General features: G+C 39.0%; 1 protein-coding gene and 1 long non-coding RNA gene across 3 annotated transcripts in view; one reads left to right on the plus strand and one right to left on the minus strand.

Annotated features, from left to right (window-relative positions):
- Window positions 1-6,735, plus strand: part of LOC117823219 — a 22,752-nt gene extending 16,017 nt beyond the window's left edge. Inside the window, exons 4-5 of the long non-coding RNA XR_004633341.1 lie at window positions 3,157-3,285; window positions 5,615-6,735. This is a non-coding gene — a long non-coding RNA (uncharacterized LOC117823219). The remainder of the gene's footprint in view (window positions 1-3,156; window positions 3,286-5,614) is intronic.
- prelp (proline/arginine-rich end leucine-rich repeat protein) overlaps window positions 2,629-22,767 on the minus strand; it is a 26,139-nt gene continuing 6,000 nt past the window's right edge. The window contains exons 1-7 of one of the 2 annotated variants that reach the window (XM_034698300.1): window positions 13,334-13,422; window positions 7,915-8,350; window positions 7,442-7,627; window positions 5,925-6,082; window positions 5,593-5,789; window positions 3,407-3,482; window positions 2,629-3,268 (exon numbers count right to left, since the gene is read on the minus strand). In XM_034698300.1, coding sequence (XP_034554191.1) covers window positions 3,178-3,268; window positions 3,407-3,482; window positions 5,593-5,789; window positions 5,925-6,082; window positions 7,442-7,627; window positions 7,915-8,346 — 1,140 coding nt within the window. In that variant the 5' untranslated portion in view covers window positions 8,347-8,350; window positions 13,334-13,422 and the 3' untranslated portion in view covers window positions 2,629-3,177. Of the gene's footprint in view, window positions 3,269-3,406; window positions 3,483-5,592; window positions 5,790-5,924; window positions 6,083-7,441; window positions 7,628-7,914; window positions 8,351-13,333; window positions 13,423-22,767 lie in introns of those variants that run through there. The other variant, XM_034698293.1, reaches the window with a different exon arrangement.

Genomic DNA, 22,767 nt, shown 5'->3' on the forward strand with positions numbered 1-22,767 from the left:
ATAAACTTTAGTACTTGTTTCTGAACACTAGAGGTCCTTACAATGCTCTCCGAGCAAATCAGGCCCTGTGGAATTACCTCATCAGCTGGGGAATATATCAGATATACAGGCTCAAAATAATGTCTGTTCATAATATCCCACTCTTTTACTATTTTAATACAAAATTCTGCCAAAAGTTTCTAAATCTGAGTCTTAGTAGCTGTTTCTGAGGTGTTGAAAGTTTTTACTGTAGAGCTGAACTTGACATGTTCACAAACTTAAGGCAGTATTATAAATCCCACAAACTACCAAATTCAATAAGACTATGTCCACAGTATGACCAAATACAAAAACAAATCTTGTTTAAATGACCCCACTGATGACACTCAAAGTGTCTGTGCAGGACACTTATGAACACCATCGTGATAAAACTGATGGTTTCCTGTGAAGTTATTGCCCAGAGGAAAATGTAACTGCTCAAAGCTTTCTCTTCTAAGTCTCTGGAGACAAAACTGAGATTCTCACTTCAGCCTCATTCAAGTTTCAAATTGTTCTCATTAGTTTCTCCTAAAATTCACTAGGAGAAATAGTTGAGACCATGACATGAGTCTTATTTGAGACTTAAATGAGAGATCTCATTAATGGCTCATTTTCTTCTTTTTTTAAAAATATATTTTTGGCCTTTATTTGACAGGACAGCTGAAGAGAGACAGGACATGTGGGGTGTAGAGAGGAAATGGTTGACCGGCCAGGAATCGAACCGGCAAACCCTGCGACGAGGACTGTAGCCTCTGTATGTGAGCCGCTTAGACCACTAGGCCACCAGCGCTTCTGCCAATCAATCTCTTGAATTGTAATAATCTGGATAAATCTGGTCGGCCCTTTTGCGTCCCATATTTTAAATAAATGGTCGGTCATACCTGTTGTATGAAATCTCTATCTTTTGTAATTTCTCTCAAATCCACTAAATCTTTGTGAAGTTGTTTTGTTCCAAACAGACTTGTAAAGGAAGGACCAGACTGTGAAGTCAAAGAAGAGATCATTTCACATCTAAATAGCTGATCTTGAAGTGGTTCAAATGTTTTAATGAGAATTGTAACTTTGTGGACAATTACATTTAAATCTTAATTTTGCAGGGCACTATAAATGTTCATGAAAAGATGAGCTCAGGCTCTTTCTTTGCTCCATCTGAGCTCAACTTGAGACACAAAAACTGAGTCTGACAAAAACAAATGGATGAGGTTAGATTGAGACAATTGAGAGAGCTCCCTGATTTCTCCACCTGAGCTCAAAAGGAGTCACAACACTTGAGAAATACCCGAGAATCATTTCAGATTTTGACCAGATCTCCTTTTGAACTGAAAGGGAGACTAAGCTGAGACTTTTTACAACTTTTTTTTCTGGAGGCAAGAATGAGAAACAGGAGACATAAGCTATAGTCTCATTTTGCTTTCAAACAGATCTCATTGTTGTCTAGGAGACAGAAATGAAACACTTTTGAGATCTCCTCTCTAAATTTATTTTCCTATGGGTGAAGTCATTTATCAGCAGTGTTGGAAATTGAGTTATAATGTAATTTTTCCTGAGTTATTCAAACATAAGGATCCCCTGATTTGACAAACATATCTGCTTTTAGCATTACCCTTTGCACAATTGCCTGCTCATTAAAATAAGCTGATAATATACTCACAGTTCAGCAAACAACTATTTTCACTGATACTTGTCAGAGTAAAGAATAATGTAAAGCCAGCGTACATAAATTTAAAATGATGTTTCAAAATTAGCCAAATTATGTTTATTTTCTGACACTTGCTCACTGTCACTGCAAAGGAGCTGCAGTAGCTATATGTGAACTAGATAAGACCTTTATCAGCAGCTGCAGAATACAAAGCAATCTCATCCTGTGTAATTTTGTAATTGATTCAAACAACAATATACATTCATTTCATGTGTGAAAGCATTTGCTTGGGCTGTTGCATTATAACAAAGAAAGAGACTTACTTCAACCCTCCTGTTATGTTGCGGGTCAAATTGCCCCTTTTTAAAGTGTATTTTAGGTCATTTATGCCTTCCAAACCAGCTAAATGCAGCATAACAATCTGGGCAGCATGTGACAGAAGAGGTGTCTTGTTAATTTATCAACATAAAAAAAAAAAATTCAAAATTTAAACTAAGATAAACAAAAATCTGTTATAAAAACTATTGTATTTATATTTAGGGCTTTCAAATGTACATTTCAAAAAGTTTTAACATTAATTTTCATGAAAAATGAGTGAGCTATCCTCATTGAACCATGATCTGAAAATGAAAAAACACCAATGGACTAAATCTTGATTTAAATGGTTAGTAATGGAGTTAAAAATTAGATTAAAAAAAAATGTGTATTGGTATTCTTTGGGGTTCTGACACTTTTGGATAATTGAATATACCCCGGGTCAAATTGACCCAGGAACATTATTGCTGTTCCAGAGAAACAAACATTAAAAGGAGGGTTAAACAAAGCTCAGGAACATTACTGACGGTCATGAACTGCACAGAATATTTCAGAAATAATCTCACGCTAATCCCAGTTTATTTATCTATTTAGTATATCATTTCTATTGTGAACAGAATCAAACATAAAACATGATCAAATGATCAGAGAAAAAGTTTAATTTTTCTGTTATTTGTACAAAGCTTCTTTATACAGAAGAATAATATACAGAAGACTGAGAGTCAAAAGAAATAAATGACATTTTTACATGGAGTACCTTGAAAATCACAGGCACATTGGACTGTTTCAACTATATGGTAGGTCTGTTTTGAACTGGTTCTGCTGACATCCATCTGTTTTACCCTTTTGCATTGTTATTTGATAAACCAACATGACTGATAAACTGTAATAAAACCCCCAAAACAAATAAAAAAGCCACCCCCCAAAAAAACAGTATTCCCCCCCTTTCAAGATAGTGAGTTATCTCTCAGGATATCCTAAAATCATTTTGCAACAATGATATGTAAAAAGCTTGAACTATCAAAGCTTTACAGTTATTTCATTTGTGTGCACTTCATCATTCAATCACACATCTCCACTGTGAGCACATTTTGCTTAGACTAACAGTTTGTTTATACTGACTGTGTGTGTGTGTGTGTGTGTGTGTGGGTGTGTGTGGTGTTTGTGTATGCGCATATCCCCAGGCCTCTTGGCACAGTCTCCCCCTAAATGACGATAGAGTGAAGTTGTCTGAAGCACATGATGACATCCACTGGAATGGGAGGGCTCAGGTGATTCCCGTCCAGACGCAGATACCTGAGGCATCAGAACAGGTTCTTCAATAACACAATAATTACTGCCCGTATTATCTTGTTCCTGTTTACTTCTTGTCAAAGAGTGTCACTGTGCCAGTTTGTATTGTTGAGAGCCAAGTCGTAACATCGTTTGACGTACCTTAGACTGGGCACCAGATTGTGATCGTTCATGACTGCATCAATACTATTTGGGCAGATCAGGGTGCCATTAATGCCTGTTAGGAAAACACACAATCATGAATATGTAGTCCTCAAAATGTTGTTTTTCCGTCAACAAGCAGGACACGTGCAAACTGAAAAGAGTGTTTACTTCATATTTAACATCATTATATTAATCTTGATTTGATTAGTACTTGGGAGATGTAGAAAACTGAAGAGTGAACAAAAGGTCAGACAGTAGTTCACATGAAGATAGTTATATATTATCAAATTATTGTGGAAACACCTCACATTAGAAATTGCCTCTGTTTGGTGATTTCTTTTATTGACTTTGTGTGCTTAAATCTGAGCTCTGTAGTCTTTTCTAGAAACTAGTTCAGCTTTGTCTCAACATGCAGCAGACAAACTGTGTACAGCACTGCCTGAAAAACTGCTTTCTCTTTGAATGTGAAATTTAACATAAACAGCTGACGGGTGCTACTTTTTTCTAGGCTGCATGAACATAGCACAGAAGTGACAGAGTAGACCAGCGGGGTCCAAACTTTTTTCAAAGAGGGCAACTTTTGATGTTGTCAGACTACCTCAGGGCCAGCGGCTCCTACAGAGACTTAGGAATCATAAAAGTTATATATGAAATCTCCATTTGCTAACAATTATTTTAATTTTTTTCTCAATAAATCAGTAACTAGGTAGTCCTCAGTTCTCCACAAGCCATGTATACATTAGCAAACTTTATCTTCTGGAGGAAAATGGTCGGGCAGTGTGAGAAAAATATTGTATCATTATTTTTCTATGGCAGGATCACGATCTGGATTACATCACACTTCTTTTTCATGTTGTTTTTAAGACTTTTCTGACCAGCAGACAACATTTTAAGAACAAAATAATTATTTTCCTGAGTTCTGTTTTAAGTTTAGTTTTATGCACCAAATTTTTCCCTTTTCTGCACAATTTCATAATTTTGATCTTGTCTTGTGTCCTCTTTTGTGTCTTCTGAACTTTTAGTGTTCATCAAGAACATTTTCACATCATGATAAAAACATTAATTTGAAAACCTGTCAACTTTAAGCGTTCTTGTGTTTCTTCTTTATTGCTGTCTTGCAGAATTCCCAGAGCTTTGCCTTTATACAAGTAGTCCATATGAAGCTTTTTGAGACGTTTCTGGATTGACTTTAGTTTTGTGTGTGCGCTTTAAAGAAACTACAAATGTACAGATGATTCAGAATGGGATTCATTCCTGTGCTATAAATAACACATTTTAATATGGAAGCTTGGGGCCATAAATAAATGGACCTTGGGCCGCATTTGCCCCCCAGGCTGCACTTTGGACACCCCTGGCGTAGACAAAGGAGACACCAGACTATACAATCATCTGAGATATAATTTTGTCAGTAGATGCTAGAGTTTGTTGTTTTATTTTAATTGTGGTTGTCTCCATTTCATTACTCAGTACACAAGACTAGACAAAGTTTCACCAGACAAAGTTATTGTTTGCTCTGTCATTACGATCTAACAATCCTCCAGCTGAAGTTAGAGCAAAAATAGTTTGAAAAACAACAAAGATTCAACCATTTCAAAACATGAAAGTTGCACGAGTCATTCTTTGGGCACCAGGGTGCAGAAAAACCTATTTGAGTTTCCCAAAACATTCCATCGTCATCATCATACTAAAGGCCAGTGTGTCTACAAGCACTTTTCCTTTCTTACATTTGTCAAGCAGGGTATGGCATCAGTGGTACTGTAGTCATGTATCAGGCCAGCTGATACTCATAAGTATATTATTCACTCTCTGTTTTTTGTTTTAAGTAATGAGGTATTATCTGGGCCATGATGATACCAGATGTTAAGCATCTGGTATCAAGTTGGTTTGTGCAGCAGCTTAAAAAGCTTCCCAGAGCAGTGGAGTTGGATTATAATTCTCTCAAGGTCACTCGGTGTGAGAGACTTCTTTAACATTCATTAAATAAAGACTGATTTTAGGGTTAAGTTAGATTAGAACACATAAATAAACTTGATTATCAGTTAATGAAATAATCAGAAGAATTGACTGCTCAATGTACTCAAAAGGTCTTTAAAAAGGATCATTTTTTCCCCATGTTTTATTGAATCTGCAGACACATTTCTACTCCCTGTGACAAATCCTTAAATGTGGTGCTGAATGCTTACTCTCAATGCTGTTGTGGTCAAGGTGCAGGTGCTCCAGGTGACTGCTGATGCGAGGAACAGAAGCGAGCTGGTTGTGGGACAGCTGCAGATCCAGTAGGGTGGATACGTTGAACACATTCTTAGGAAGTCCTTTATCACTCAGCTGGTTGCGGTTCAGCCTCACAAATGCTAGATGAGTGAACTCTTTGAAGTAGTCTCTATCATGAGGACAATAGAGGAGAGAGACAACTGTAAAAAAAAAACGACATCCTACCTACCCTACAAGTGTTTGTCAATAGATGCATTAGTGGCTATTAGTTTTGTGACACCGTGAGTGTTCTCTGTATACTTGCTTTGGGATGTCGTCTATATTGTTCTTGTCCAGGAAAAGCTGTATGAGGCCGTTAGGTACACCAGCAGGCATCTTTTTCAGAGCGTTGTGAGCCAGATTTAGCTGCATGAGACTCTTCAAGTCCTTAAATGTGTTTTGTCCCACATCACTGTCACTCAGCTGAAAGACAAGTCACCAGTGGTAAAGTGTTGAGAAGTTACTGTGTCTGGCTACTTTCATGATCAACTTTTCTCCCCTCTAAGCTGCAGGTTGTATATGACAAAATCAAAAGCTTGCATCATTAGCTAAATTGTCCAACAGCCTTTTATAGTCTGTAAACTCAACCATATTCCATAAACCACATCAAACAGCGCTGTGTTTGGTCCGAAAACTGAAAGTATAGTCCTCAAATGCGTACTCCCTGCTTGTTGTTTTTTTCTCTGACTCATACACAAGTAGAAAAGTTGTTTTACAAATATCTTATTTTCTTGGCAGATCTTAAAATGATCTGATCTGTGACCCAGAACTGTGAAACGTCCAAGCTAGTATAGTTTGATGAGCTGTTTTAACCCTTATATTATGTTAAGGGTCAATTTGACCCTTTTCAGTTTTTGTGTTGACCAAAGTACTGGTTATCCTTTCTTTTTCTTCATGAAACTTTGTGACTTTTCCTCATCTAGGGTCATGAACTGGTGTGTAAAATCTGGACACTTTGATGTGTAGTGGAATGTCTGTGCAGAGTTTGTATACAAAGATGATGTTAAGGGTAATTTTGACCCAGATGCTTTACTGTGCGTAAATTAGCTGTTCAGATCAAATAAACATGTCTCTTAGATGTACTTTTTTTTGAGTGCCTTTGAATAGCCATTCAGACCCAGAGACCCAGGTGTGTGTAGAGGGGGAACTTTCTCTCCCTTGTCCTTTTCACTGTTCTCATGTCACCTCTTTGACAAACACACCAAAAATGAGCTCCAGAAGGATTACAGCTGAAGAAGCTTTATCACAGATTTTGAACTGGGATAGTGATAAAGAGGAAGAGATTTCAGAGACAGAGTATCTTTCAGAGACTGAGGACAATGTTATTGATGATCCAGATTGTCAATTTTCCTACGATGAGGAGGAGTCAGAGGACGAGTCTGCCGTTGTCTCTCCATCAGATGAAAACCAAGGAATGCAGCAATCATCATCATCAAAATTTGTTTTCACTGAGAAAGCAACAGTTGCTTCATATTGCCCAAAGAGAAACAAGAATGTTCTTGTAATGAGCACAATGCACAAAGATGCATCTCTGAGCACAAGAGAAGACATGAAGCCACTAAAAAAACATGAACTAAATAGTTCTTTAGTATAGTGTTGGAATTAATAATTTATTGTATGTCTCTTTTCTAAATGTTTATATAATATAAATTAGAGTTGTCATTGGTTTAACCTGTTTTTTTAACTTTTTGAGTGGATTTTCACAGTACGGGTCAAAATGACCCGCAACATAATGAATGTAATTTTTTTTCAACATAATACAAGGGTTAAAAAGAGCTTCACCTGGTTGTGGTAGAGGTCAAGTAGAGTCAGGTTCCCCATCTTGCTGAAGGCACCGCTAGGGATCTTCGAAATACGGTTCCTACCGAGGCGGAGCTGCTCAAGGCTTGCTGGGAGACCTGAAGGTACCTCTTTCAGCTCGTTACGCTGTACATAGAGGTACAGAAGTGCTGGGACCTTCTCAAACACCTGCACAAGAGATAGAGAAGCCACATTTTTATGGAGTTATCAGTATTCGCCTTTAATTCAGACTAAAATGCATTATGGGAGTAAACCAATTAATGTGATAAGAGGTAAATTAAAGTTACCAGAAAATGTTATGTTGGTCAAAGTGAGCAAACTGTAACTTGTTTCCATTTTTATTGCAGTGATATTGAATAGGCAGATACTCCAGTTGGGAAAATGCAGTATTGGAGCATCTTTTAAAGTTTGATGGTATTTTCAAACCATGGATGTTATCAAAGAAGCCCTCTGACCTGTTTGTTGATTCGATGGATTCGGTTATTTGCCAAGTTGACCCAGCGGACATCAGTGGCGTTTAGGAATGGCTCTGCAGTCACCTCTGAGATATAGTTGTTCTGCAGATACAGGTAGTGGGTTCTGGGTGGGATGACAGGGATCACACGGATGTTCCGGTTCTCACAGTTGAGAGAATTCGGATAACTTGGGGAACACGAACACTCTCGGGGGCAGTCGGGATACATGGAGGGTGGGCCCAGGATGACTGGGGGGAAGTCTGTGGGCTCCTTGGGCTCAGGTTGTGATGGTCCAGGAGGCTGGGGGACAAAAGGCTTCCTAGTGGTGCCTGGGCGCCTGGTGGGCTTCTTTGATCGAGGTCTCTGGGTGAACACTGCCCCCATAAGGAGGAACAGAGCCAGTGCAGAGAAGAGTCCAACGACGGCCTTCATGGTCCTACAACAAAGCCAGAACAAAGGTACATGTTAAAGCTCCCATGAGGAACCTTTTCTTTGTGTCAGTTCTGGTACCCCTTGTGTACAAAGGGATTTTGTCGGCCTATGCATAGTAAGTGTGTACATTAACCATTTAAAAAAACGCCTGTCATCCACCTCCACCCCCACCCTGCCAGTGGTTTAAGACAGTAATTATAACTAGAAATAGCAAGTCCTCTTGTTGATGGTCTTTTTTGGCTTGCTACGGTCATAAAGAGACATCAATGTAAATCTTTTCTCAGTTTCATGATCAGTGAAACATTCCTTACAAAAGCTTTAGATAAAATGGTTCATACAGAGAAGAAGTGTTTTAGCTATGAACTTCCTTTTAGAAAAAAAAGCATGAGCTGGCATGTGAAGTAAAACCTTCCAAACAAGGTTTCTTTTAGATCATAATCATTGATGCACTGCAAAGCTGTTACCAATACTGTCAACAAGCTACTGCCTGAACTTTTGCTGCACCTTTGCTTCAGCTTAAAATCTGATCACCTTAAGCAAAAACGAATAACAAACGAACACCAAGAGAGCAGCCTTGTTACCAAAACTATCACATAACCTTTTCAGATTCTTTCAGGGTGTTGCAACTGTGCATGATTTAGAAAAACCCAATAGACACTTTGCAATAACCTATTGTCATACTGTCAGATGTATGGATAAGATATCAGTGTTTAAACAAGAAGAAGATGGGTGCTTGTGACTCGGTTGTTTAAGTGAAAGAGAGTGAGCACTGGAGTGGGCAGTGGAGGAGGGGCAGCTACTGATACAGGAAATTAGTACTTATGAGGGAGAGGAAAGCAAATGGTTTTGGGATAAAGGCTCCATTGTTAACACTGGTCCAGAGGGAAAGTTGTTAAGGGAAAACTGCAGGTCTTTAAGGTTAAAGCTCCTTCACCCATGAAAAGACTCAAAGGAAACAGAGCTAAGTCCCACTGAGACACTGATGGAGGCAATATGTGTCTGTCAAAGCATCGTGAACACATAAATGTCACATAGAGGGTTGATTATGTTTTACTGGTCTCTAAACTTTTAGAGAACAATTTATTTCTGATATGAAGTAGTTTAATGATAAGCCAGTTTGTCTCTCAAGAGCTGCTTTGATTGAAGAAATTTAATATTTTTTTAAATGTTTACACATATCAACTCATCCAAGAGTTCTCAATATCAACCAGTGAAGCAGAGGTGGGTTCATTAAAGGCGTCTTCAATAACTGATAGCTTTCTTTAAAAAAAAAAAAAGAAATAGAGGATGCAGATGTTTAACCTGGCACCACAGGCGTTTATGTTTCAGTGGAGATTAATTCATTCCTCGTGCCTTGATCCTGAAGTTTTGGATTTTTGCGTGTATTCGTTTCTCAGCACAGTACACTGCCATCATAAGCCTGATGTAAGTAATCACCACACAGCTGTCAAAACACTGTACACAAGGCTCCAGCACAGATGCACCATTATTTTCAAATCACTTTGCTTCAGTAAGGCATGTCTGCCACCAATTGATAAACATCACCTATGAACCAGGAGGCAGAACCAGGGCAAAGTGCCAGCATCTTCCTGCCTGGAAAAACATATCAACATTGTTCTCTGACGCTATGCCGGGCAGTGCCTTTCCTTTTCCCTCTCAGCTCTCCGAACCTCCAAGCCTCTCCCAAACCAGCTCTGCATGCTGCTGTTGCCTAAACCAGCAGTCTGGCAAACAACTGAACACTCAAAGAAGGCTGACTCATTGGTTTGTTATTTGTGACCTGGATTAGTAAGTCTCATAAGTTTGAGATCATAACCACTTACTATTGTTTAGAGATCCCAGTAGCACATGTCAGAATGACAAAACCTTCAAAATACATTGACCAGATTCACATGACAGATCACTATTTTCATTTATTACAGAATAGGTTTGGCTTAAGTTTAAAAATGAATTAGCCTTTCATGTGATTTCTCTTTTAAAGACACCACACATGACCCACTGACAGTGGTGGACAGTAACAAAGTGCATTTACTTGAGTACAGTACTTAAAGCTGCTGTGAGGAACTTTTGGATTTATATCAATTTTGGCGCCCCATTGTGGACAAAGTGATACCTCTTATCTCTTGTTCTGTACATGCAAAATTAGTGTTTTCAACAAAAACCTCACCCTGCTGTCTTTTAACAGACGGATTTATCACTCAATGTGATTGTTTGCCATGAAAACAGCCGAAAAATTGTGTTTTTAAAGCCAAATGTCAATCATGTGGTCTGACACCTACCCCCTCTGAGTGGTTTAAGGCATTAGAAATGACAACAGAGAAGGTAGCAGTTTTGCTGTTTATGGTTTTGTTTGCTTTTGAAGGTCATAAAGAGGCAAAAGTGTTGGTTTCAGTCTGTTTCTCAGGTGGTGAAAAACTCCTCACAGTGCCTTTAAGTACATTTTTTGAGTACCTGTACTTTACTTGAGTATTATTTTTTGGGGGAACTTATTACTTTTACTCCACTACATTCAGAAGACAATTATTGTACTTTTTACTCCACTACATTTCTATCAGTGCTCTAGTTCCTCACTATTTTAGCTTTGAAGTCAGCTCATGAATTTCCTTCTCTTTTCTGAAATCTGATCCTTAAGACAGTAAAATGTGTTTGTGTAGTTCTGTTTGTCTCAGTGGTTTAGTCATACCTGTATATTGTGCGTCTCCACGGTTGAACATGGAGCAAACACAGAGCAAATTTTAACTCAGATCAGGCAGTTCATGTAGAGGTGTTAATGCTGGCTATAGTTCTCCACCTGAGCACCCATGTCCATATCTTCAGCCTGTGTTAGAGGTTTTTCAAATGATGAATGATACTTATAGTTTGAAATGTTCTCCCTGTTTCCCACTCTGCTCAAACAAACAAAAATTCACTGTCCAACCTGAGAAAGTGTGTTGAGCTACTTAACATTTGTTTCATTCCAGATGAACATTTCAAACTAAGTTGTCTGTGCTTGTAGTAACTTAGTTGCTGTTTTTATTCCATGGTATAGTTTTTAGAGATTTCAAGTAATGTTTTCTAGATAAACATGATGTACTTCTATGAATTCTTGACTGCACTTATGTATTGTGAAAATACAATGTTTTAAGAAGTACTTTGAATACTTTTTTTAAGTAAGTACTCCAGTACTTTAACTCAAGTAATAATCTGACAGAGTAACTTTCACTTGTATTGGAGTAATATTTGACCTTGAGGATCTATACTTTGACTTAAGTAATGAAGCTGTGTACTTTGTCCGCCACTGTCCATTGAGTATATGTCCTACAGCTTATGGTGATATTACAGATGTTGCAACGTCAAAATGAAAATCTAATCAGCTAATGAAAATCATACAAAGTCGAGAAATGCTCTGGAACAACTTTTTAACGGTGTCATAAAAATCATTTAAAGTTTCCCAATGTTTCTTAAACCAATAAAAAGTGTATTTTTGTTATTCTTGTTTTGACCACAAGAGGCTGAAGTGCACAAAGACTCAGTGTTTGAGGATAAACTGAAAGCATTCACTATTTTATTTTACATAAGTTTGTAATTTTCCCATAATCTCTAATAGGAGATACACACCATCTTCACTTTTATTTTACAGTTTTGCAGAGAAACTTATTTCATCCTTGTTCTTAGGACATTAATACAACCGAAAACAATCAGAGTTTAAAGTTACTGTAATCTTTTTTCTAACTTGTCTCTTATAGCATCCTTGAAATAGTCCTATATAGGATGTTGAAATTACTGGGAAAACATGCAATGGAAATATTAATGAAGCATCTGCCCTCCTTTTGTAACACTCATCACCAGCAGATATGCTGTATTAGTATATTGCCAACATATTTCCTCATGTGGGTGTGGCAGTCTCTGCAGTGCCAGTGCAAGGACTGGATCTATATTGATGATCTACATCTGGGCTACATGGATGTAATATACAGTTGTGCTCATAAGTTTGCATACCCTGGGAGAATTTATGGTTTCTTGGGTAGTTTCTGTTGTCTTCATGATATAAAAAGAGTAAACACAGTTGTTTGATACAAATTTTGCTTCACTCAACCACTAACCATGAGTGAAAAAAAAGTTTTTCTCTTATCATTCATATTCTCTGAAAAATGGCCCAAAAAATCATAAATTCTGCCAGGGTATGTAAACTTATGAGCACAACTGTAGATGGTGGGAGCAAGGGGAAAACAAGTGATTTGATTATAAAAAAATAAAATATTATTATTATTATTAACTGTTTCTAGAGATCAGAAAAAAAAAATTGCATTTCAGAGGTAATCTGTCTGTCTTTAGTTCAAGCGAGATCAGTTGTTTTTCTGTAACACTCTGCAAACTCTTCAAAGACTCCTGGCTTTCCTCTCTTGACAGTAAATCCCCACAACCTGTTACTTTGAACGATTTGTATGCCTGAGAGTATTCCTTTTTAAATTTACTGTCATCTTTGGTCAGACCTAATTCAAGAACATGACCCATCAGATTTTTAAATGACAAAATGGTTAAAATTACAACATTAATGCCAGTAAGAGGAATTAAAGCACATGACTTCAGATTCCATCTGATGAGCTGCTAAAATAAAGATTCTTTTCAACAGCTCAAGACAACATCAAAGAGATACATAAACGGGATTGGGATTTCTTCATATTATAACCTCACTGCTGCTGGGAAAAAAAAATCTGGGGTCTCGGTGCATGCACGGGAATGGTCCAAGTTTACTGCAGCTCCCTGCAGGACAGAGTACCACTCTTCATGGCACAGTGTTTCTATAGAAACACACCAGCATGCTCTGAGGTGCCTGAGCCAGGATCACCACTCAGTTTGTGCAAACACACATTTATCAGCTTTTTCTGCTTCTCTTTTTCACACACCAAAACACCTAATCCTAACCCTGCCTGCATTTTAATCGTATCATTAAAAACTCATCCAAAGCAGCCCCCCCTCCCTGGAAACAACACAGAATGTCTCTTACCTGCCTCTGGTACCTGCCCTCTTTTGTCAAGTCACAAGTTCTCTGTCTTTCCTTCTCTTTACCTCTCTAACTCTTTTCCCTCCCCTTCCTCTCTTCCCCTGTTTCTCTCCGTCCCTAGCCCTCCCCTCTCTCTCTTCCTCCCTCTCCCTCTCTCTCTCTCTCTCTCTCTCTCTCTCTCTCTCTCTCTCTCTCTGGGTGGACAAATCTGCCTGTTGGGTTTGTTCCCTGGCTTTTTTCCCTCTGAAGGTCACAGTGGTTCTTTTCTCCCCCTCTGCTTGCCTGCTCAGGCCAAGCGAGGTTTAATCTTAATTCCCTTTGGAGGATCGTGGGCTCTTTCATGTGTCTGAACTGTGTCACAGTTTGTTATCATTTTGTTCCACTGCAGGATCTCATGGGGATGTTTCTCTTAAACAATACAGGAAGGGTGCATAGGCATGTTTGCATATTTGTGTGTGTGAAAAACATTTTTCTCAGTATGAGAAGTTTGAGAAATGCTTGGGATTGGCCTTCTCTGGTGAAGAAAACCCGTCTGAAATTGTATCTCCCCTTTGTCTCCCACCCACCAAGCTATTGTTTAGATGAGTGCACTCCTATCCAGTCATGTGCTTTTCATTAGCGGCATCTCCCCAGCTTTTCTGTCACTAACATGTCCAGGAGGAAATGTACTCCCCTACAGCATCAGTAAAAACCGTCTGATTACTGAGGTCCAGCTGGGGTATGCAGGGGTTGTTGTAGAGGGTTTTCAGGAAGTGGGGCTCTGTGATACTGTGATTAACAGAGTGTAGGACCTGTCGTGTGCACGCATGTGTGTGTGTTTATGTGTCACCAAGGGATAGAACTTGGACATGTGTTTGTTTCCCTGCATTCCAGCAGAGTGAGCTGCAGCCGGAGCATAATGAGGTGAACATATGTTGGGACCAGTCTCTAACACAGATGTACATACGTGTGCCTGCTTTTCCCACTGTCTCGCTCACTTACTTTTGCTTTTCATAAATTCTCTCCACTTCGCTGCTGTCCCCACGTTTGGGATGTTGGGCTCAGCTGGGCCAAACATCTGGTCCAAACTGTTCCCAACAAGGAAAGAAATTTGATGAATAGGACCCACAGAGTGAGGGAGGGAGATGGGTGTATGTAACACACACGTCACTTTTTGGGTGGCTGCTTTTCCTCTCTCATCCATTCTGCTACCATTTCAAAGAGAGGCCAAGGATGATATTAGTGACTCCACCAATCTACTAAAGTGACCTCATTTCCTGTAGGAGTTTTCATTTTGTACTTCTTGCAGGGGTGACATCATTGGAAATATCTGCTTATTATTTGGTTGGATGTGTTGTGTATCATGTCTGTACTGTGATATCATAAAATTGTTTTAGAAAAGTGGGGTACATCACGGATTGTTGGTGTGAGGCGTTACTGATGTCTATACCATGTGATGGAAAAATAATCATTAACAGGAGTACAAACAAAAGGGGAGGCCCTTCAGCCAATCAGACGTCATTTTAATAAGAGACAGAGAAACACCAGGAATTATATGTCTTGCTTTTGGATATAGAACATATAATTATCATGATACAAAAGTAGGCTTTTACTTCATTACTTGGCTCATCATTTGTTCAAGGAATTAAACAATTAAACTTGTGTTTTCTAGACTCTGGCTCATCCAAAATGCTGCAGTCAGATTGCCAGCTGTGACTAAATAATTTAATGATCTCTGTTTACAGATCCTTCGTAACAATGGATAACTTTTAGGCCCATGACTGGGTTTGGTGTTAGAAGTGTTCTGGTTTCTGTAAGTAGTGAAAATATATTATCATCTACTAGTTTTTAAGTGAGCTTTGGTTGTGCTGCAGGAAGTCTTTGTGAAAATCCAAGGACTTTGTATATGTCTTCGAACAGAGATATGCCTGCAAGTGCAGCTTGCAATCCCCACATGGACATCCAAGTCATTATTGCTTCTCAGGTTATCACTAACTGCTACCTACCCTGGAATTCCCAAACAGTTGCTGCTTCTTCCAGAGGTTATATCATTGACAGATGATAGCTGATTGGTTACGAGCTTGATGAAAGACACATTTCCCCAGTAATAAAAAAAAACATCCATTTGCTGTCCAACCAGAACTGACTTCAAAGTATTTATGGTACTTTTTGTTGATCCCCTAAATGGTGTGGCACCTCAGTATCTTTCTGAGAGATACTGTTCTCTCTGTTCTCTGAAAAAAATGCCTCCTGATCTGAGATCTGTTGAAACTGTAGACTCGTGTTACAGCAGTCTTAAAACATTTATTTTCTCTATGGGCTTTAGCAGTAAGTTTGTCTGTGTGTGCATGTATGAACTTACAGTCCCCTCTAAAAGTATTGGAACAGTGAGGCCAATTCCCTTATTTTTGATGTAGACTGGAAACATTTGGGTTTGACACCAAAAGATGAACACGAGACAAGAGATCAACAATTCAGCTTTTATTTCCAGGTATTCACATCTGGATCTGACACACAACTTAGAAGATAGCATTATTTGTAAAGGAACACCACATTTTTAGGTGAGCAAAACTATTGCTATACTATAGATTAATGATTTAATGAACAAAAGTACAGAGGCCACACTAGAAGATGCAAACCACTCATTAGCAAAAAGAATAAGAAGGCCAGACTGGATTTTGCCAAAAAGTACAAAGATACGCCTCAAAAATTCTGGGACAAAGATGAACCTTTACCAAAGTGATGGAAAGGCTAAAGTTTGGAGAAAGGAAGGATCTGCTCATGATCCCAAACATACAAGACAATCTGTGAAACATGGTGGAGGCAATGTCATGGCTTGGGCTTGCATGGCTTCTTCTAGGATGGGATCATTAATCTTCATTGATGATGTAACACATGATGGCAGCAGCAAAATGAACTTGGTAGTCTACAGAAACATTTTGTCTGCCAATTTAAAGAAAGATGCAACCAAACTGATAGGGAGATCCTTCTTCATGCAGCAAGATAATGACCCCAAACACACTGCAAAAACAACAAAGGGGGCAAGAAGTTGAAGCTTTTAGACTGGCCAAGTCAATCTCCAGACTTAAACCCTATAGAGCAGGGGTCCCCAAACTTTTTCCTGTGAGGGCCACATAACTTTTCCCTTCTCTGATGGGGGCCGGGGTCAGTTTGTAACAGAAAAAGTGTGACGATCGCAGGGGTGCCTAAACGTAAAACATTTATTGTTTTCCAGAAAGCCACACATAACCAAATATTAATAACCCTTTCCGGGATCTTCACAGAAAAAAAAGTCAGGAAATAAAAAATAACACTATTAATGAAATAAATAATAACCAAATAACCCTCTCTGGGATCTTCACAGAAAAAAGTCGGGAAATAAATAACACTATTTGTGAAATAAATAATAACCAAAAAACTGTCTCTGGTAGGCTATTGTTCAGGGGGCCGGGCCAGATGTGGAGGCGGGCCGTATCCGGCCCGCGGGCGTAGTTTGGGGACCACTGCTATAGAGCATGCATTTCACCTGCTAAAGAGGAGACGGAAGGGAGTACCCCCCCAAAACAAACAACAACTGAAAGAGGCTGCGTTAAAAGCCTGGAAAAGCATCCAGTCCCTCCAGGAAGTTGCGATTTCGCGATCGCAACTATCAACGCAAATTCAACCAATCAGCGCGATTTTTTCGCGGCCTTGCAATTTTATACAATCACCGCAACTTTGACCAATTACTTTAATCTCAGCCCCTGTACATCATCGGTTTCATCATCAACTTACTTCCTTATAACATAAACATAACTCACTTGATCTGCACTTTTCAACAGCAAAACACACACGGAGAACAGGTGAAAAGAGGGGACAGCAGGCAGGACAAGTGACCATGACAACGTTGTTATTTATAGATACTAGAGTTATTATCTGAAGGGCTCAGTGTTTGCTTGGTCACCTACCTGCAGCAGGTGTGCTTTATGAACCAGCTCTCCTCACCTCCATGCATCTGTCTCATCTTCATTGATGATTTTTACCCCCGGTGTGCGTTAGTGACAAAGACACAACCGGGGACGTCTTTTTAATATTTGACGTTTTTGCCGCTATTACCGTAAAAAGCTACAGCTTGATTTATTCCAGTTTGGTGAAACATCAGACACCTTTAGTAAGTTTTGATCAACTCCTCATCATCAAAGATGCAGATTCATTTCAGAGTGCCGTGAACTGACTGTGCCTCTGTCGCTGCGAGGTGCATTTAGGGACCGTCGTAAATGTGAAATACAGCCCTTTCATGGCATTTTTCTGTGAATCAAGTGAATCAAAATACAGTCACCGTGGTCACATCAAGAATGTTTTCTAAAAACTACTGTAATTTAGCATATTTACTTGCCCCTGAGATGTTATTGGGGAAAATAAATAAAAAATCGCAACTTTCACCACAATTTTTTCAAAAAGCTGTCGCAAATTCAGGCATTTTGGGCCGCAACAATCACAAAAAAATCCCGCGAAATCCTGGAGGGACTGAGCATCACAAAAGAAGAATGCAAACGTTTGGTGATGTCAATGGATCACAGGCTTGATGCAGTTATTGCAAGCAAAGGATTTGCAACAAAATATGAATTCTTATTCACTTTAATGTATTTTAAGTGTATCTGTTCCAATAGTTTTGCTCACCTAAAAATGTGGTATACAAATAATGCTATCTTCTAAGTTGTGTATCAGATCCAGATGTAAATACCTGGAAATAAAAGCTGAAATGTTGATCTCTTGTCTCATGCTCATCTTTTGGTGTCAAACCCAAATGTTTCCATTCTACAGAAAAAATAAGGGAATTGGCCTCACTGTTCCAATACCTTTGCATGTTTGCCTTTGTTTGTGCATGCCATTGTTCTGTGGGTGTGCAAAGAAGGATGCATTCATATCCCATTAATGCATGTGTTCATCTCAGGAGTCTTGAGCTCCCCTGCCTCTCAGATTCCTGCGGATCCTTGTTTCAGATCGTCTGCTCCCTTGGACTTGCTTGACCGCAGCAATTACAATTGATATCATCTGTCCCACTTATATTAGCAAGTTCTTTGAACTACTATTAAACATATTTAATTTCACCCTGTTTAATTATATGTCTGTTTGTCTCTCTGTCTTTCTTCTTCTCCCTCACTTCACCTCGGCCCATCCATGCAGATGGCTGTTCACTAATAAGTCTGATTCAGCTCAAGGACTCTGCAGTTGCTTGCTCATGGTGAATTAATGTTAGGTATCTTTGTAAGGCATATAAAGTTGAAGTTTGTGTTAAATCTGCTGTACAAATAAAACTGGATTGTATTTTTCACTTTGAAACTTTTTTGTACCTTCCACTTAATATCGCTCTAACGAAAAGGAAACACACCAACCTAAATCTTTATAGGCCTACCGCTTGCATGATAGCACTTTTTCTGTCAGTAAACCTTTAAGACACAGATTAATTCAATTTATTGTCTCTTAAACAGTGACTTCAAGCTTTAACAGGAAACCAGCCCCCATGACGCCTTTAAAGACAGTGTTTATTGCTCTAGGTTTTGCATGTTGAGTTTGTGCCCATCAAGTTATAAGCCTTCTATGATTCTGCCTCCACTGAGCATGCCATCCCAGGAATGCAACTTTTTGTATTGTGTTTCAAATTGTTTGAGCTTAAGAAGCTAACATTGAGGATTAAACTGTGTGGTTTGGTTTTTGCTTGTTAAATCTAGGTCAGATGGCCTGTGGAATGTAACTGTTTGGTCTGCAGCCCTTAGATACTGATCGTCTGGACAGACATGGTTGGATTTTCTGTTTTTTAGGGCTGAATTCAACCTGTAGATTCAAGAACAGGCTTTTGAAGGGCTGAGAACCTGCTTGAATTTCAGGAAATCTTTAAGAAGCAGTCCTCATTGCTAATAAATACTGAAGCAGCTGTTTTCCAAACAGATGGAGAGAGCGAGACAGGCTCAGGCTCCAGCCCAAAATGACTTGGTTTGTATAATAAGCTGAGAATTTTCCAAGAACAGACCGTTCTGTCATCCACAATCATTTGGGTGATTAAACTGTTTGATTTAAAGGAAACAAGCATGGACTTCAGTAAGAAATGTTCCCAGAGGAAACACAGCCGGGGGAAAACTGATCTCTCCTCAACATTTACAGCCTTCTATCTGATGCATTGCACTGCTGAAACAACATGATACAGCATCATCTACACTCAGTGTATACTGTATGTTCTCAAGCTCTGCAGGCCACACCCAGTTCATCTTATCCAAAGTAAACTAAAAACCCCAGCTTTGGGTGCCCATCCTTGCAAATGTACAACACTTCCTTATACCAAATTGACAAAACCCATAGGAAAATAAATTTAGAGAGGAGATCTCAAAAGTGTTTCATTTATATCTCCTAGACAACAATGAGATCTGTTTGAAAGCAAAATGAGACTATAGCTTATGTCTCCTGTTTCTCATTCTTTCCTCCAGAAAAAAAGTTGTAAAAAGTCTCAGCTTAGTCTCCCTTTCAGTTCAAAAGGAGATCTGGTCAAAATCTGAAATGATTCTCAGGTATTTCTCAGGTGTTGTGACTCCTTTTGAGCTCAGGTGGAGAAATCAGGGAGCTCTCTCAATTGTCTCAATCTAACCTCATCCATTTGTTTTTGTCAGACTCAGTTTTTGTGTCTCAAGTTGAGCTCAGATGGAGCAAAGAAAGAGCCTGAGCTCATCTTTCCATGAACATTTATAGTGCCCTGCAAAATTAAGATTGCAATGTAAGTGTCCAAAAACTTACAATTCTCATTAAAACATTTGAACCACTTCAAGATCAGATATTTAGATGTGAAATGATCTCTTCTTTGACTTCACAATATGGTCCTTCACTGGTGTGTGAGAGAGAGCCACGCCCTAACAGACACGAACAGGACAAGGAAAAAAACAACAACAACACACACCAGGGAGGGGGAACAACTGAAACACTAGGGCCCAATCTCAATGTCCTCCCTAAACCCTAAGCCCTTCTTGACTTAATTCACGTAACCTGTAAAGTGATTGAGGGCAGGAGGCTGTAAGGGTTCAAAACTGTAGAACTAGGAATGGGACAGCACTTAGCAACTTCTCCGGCAACCTGCATGATGTCATCGCCTTAGCGGCATTAGGATTTTTAAATGCGCAATTTTTACTTTCCTCAAATTCAAGGCGCTTAAGGGACAGACTGACTGATTGATATTTAGATGTCAAATGATCTCTTCTTTGACTTCACAATATGGTCCTTCCTTTACAAGTCTGTTTGGAACAAAACAACTTCACAAAGATTTAGGGGATTTGAGAGAAATTGCAAAAGATAGAGATTTCATATCTCCAGGTATGACAGACCATTTATTTAAAATATGGGCCGCAAAAGGGCTGACCAGATTTATCCAGATTATTACAATTAAAGGGGTGGATTCTTTTGGGGGTGCTGGTGGCCTAGCAGTCTAAGCGACCCACATACAGAGGCTACAGTCCTCATCGCAGGGGTCGCTGGTTCGATTCCCAGCCAGTTGATCATTTCCTGTATGTCCTCCCCCGCTCACTACTCCCCACATTTCCTGTCTCTCTTCAGCTGTCCTGTCAAAAAGGCCAAAAATATATTTTAAAAAAAAAGAAGAAAATTAGCACTTAATGAGATCTCTCATTTAAGTCTCAAATAAGACTCATGTCATGGTCTTAACTATTTCTCCTAATGAATTTTAGGAGAAACTAATGAGAACAATTTGAAACTTGAATGAGGCTGAAGTGAGAATCTCAATTTTGTCTCCTGAGACTTAGAAGAGAAAGCCTTGAGCAGGAACATTTTCCTCTGGGAATAGGCCAATCAAAGGGTCCCACATTGATATAAATGAGCCCCCCTTAATGGGAATATTGGAAATATTAATTAATAGAAGTAAAATTACTCAACTAAGTTATATGCCAGTGTTGACAGCTTCATACTGGACATGAGTAAATTTGTTTGATTGTCTAGACCTCCTCCCTGCCCACACTTTATTGCTTTTTAAACATGTCACCAGACTTTCTTCTTAGCTTTCTTTATAATGATTATGGCCGCAAGAGAACGCTGCCTTTCATTAACATGTGACTGGGCGATCTGTAGTTTGTAAAAATTCCATGGACAATGCTACCTTGGCTGACAAGGCCAACCAATATTCAACAGCCCAGACAATCTTTCTTTGGAGAACCATGCTGCAAATTCAGAGACAATATGAATTTATAAAGACTTTGAAAAGTTGATGCTTCCTTACTCTCTCCCATCCACAATGAACTTGGTGTCGTACAAATACATATTCTTTAAAATATCAGTCCCATAAACACTTCACACCATGCAGTGTGTTTCTAGAGGATTGAAAGGGCAAACAAACCTGACTGTAGGTTCTTTTCACATCTTTATAACCTCATGAAGATTCCCTTCATTCTTTCACTCTTGGCTACACCATCCGTTCGGAAACTCTGCATACCAACACAACAAGCGTTCATTATCAGAGACAGGTAGCTGGAAGGCCCACTGTTTGTCTGTGAAGTCAGGTGAAAAATATTTCTGTAATCAGTTACTTTCAAAATTAGTTTCTGTCAATCAAATAAATAGCAGTACCTCATAAATCTGACAAATCAAGCACACACTGAACAACGTGGCTCCCAAGACAGCTATTTGGAATCACATGTTAATGAATGACCTCATACTACTCTTACAACTAACTGAAAAGTACTTTCTCCAAAAGGTTTATTGGAAAGCAAGTCACCATCAGGTCGCCACCTGGATATCGGACAAAACAGGCCTTCATCTGCCCTGCATTACATCAAACACAATCCATTCCATGCTCAAGTTTGGAGTTTGACTGACCTGACATTCCTTGTTACATTTGCTACTCTATGATTGGATGATTGCTGTTTGTAAAAGATTTACTAATCAAATAGGAATTTCATAGGATTAATAAACTCATTAACCCTGTTTCCTATCCTTTTACTCTAGAAAAAGCACAATTTAGTCTCTTCATATGTTCAACAAGTTTAACATAACCTAATGTTTCCCACTGAATACTAATTTAGAGGTTCAAACATTAACCAAAATGGCTTTTAAAGATAAAAAGGAAGCACAAGCTCACATTCCCACATGTTTCATGTTTTGATAAATGGTAGATTTTCAAGGATTCATACATGTGTCCATATTGTGTCTGGCAAACTGCATATGTTTCACATTTGAGACTTTGCACTGGTATTCAGTCAAATACCTCTTGTGTGCTATGGACTGCATTAGTAGTAAAACTCATATATCATACTTAACCCCTGTTCAGTATATCACATACAGAATTCAGTGTGGACCTTGAACTCCATATCTTCACCTTTAACTTTCTGATGCAATCACCGACCCCCCTTGTCACCCCCTACCTCTTGCAATGTTTAGTCAGCAAGTCAATGAAAGTGTTGGCTGAGTAAGGAGAATAGGAAAACCAC

This window comes from Notolabrus celidotus, chromosome 1 (assembly GCF_009762535.1).
Source record: "Notolabrus celidotus isolate fNotCel1 chromosome 1, fNotCel1.pri, whole genome shotgun sequence".
Lineage (NCBI taxonomy): Eukaryota > Metazoa > Chordata > Actinopteri > Labriformes > Labridae > Notolabrus > Notolabrus celidotus.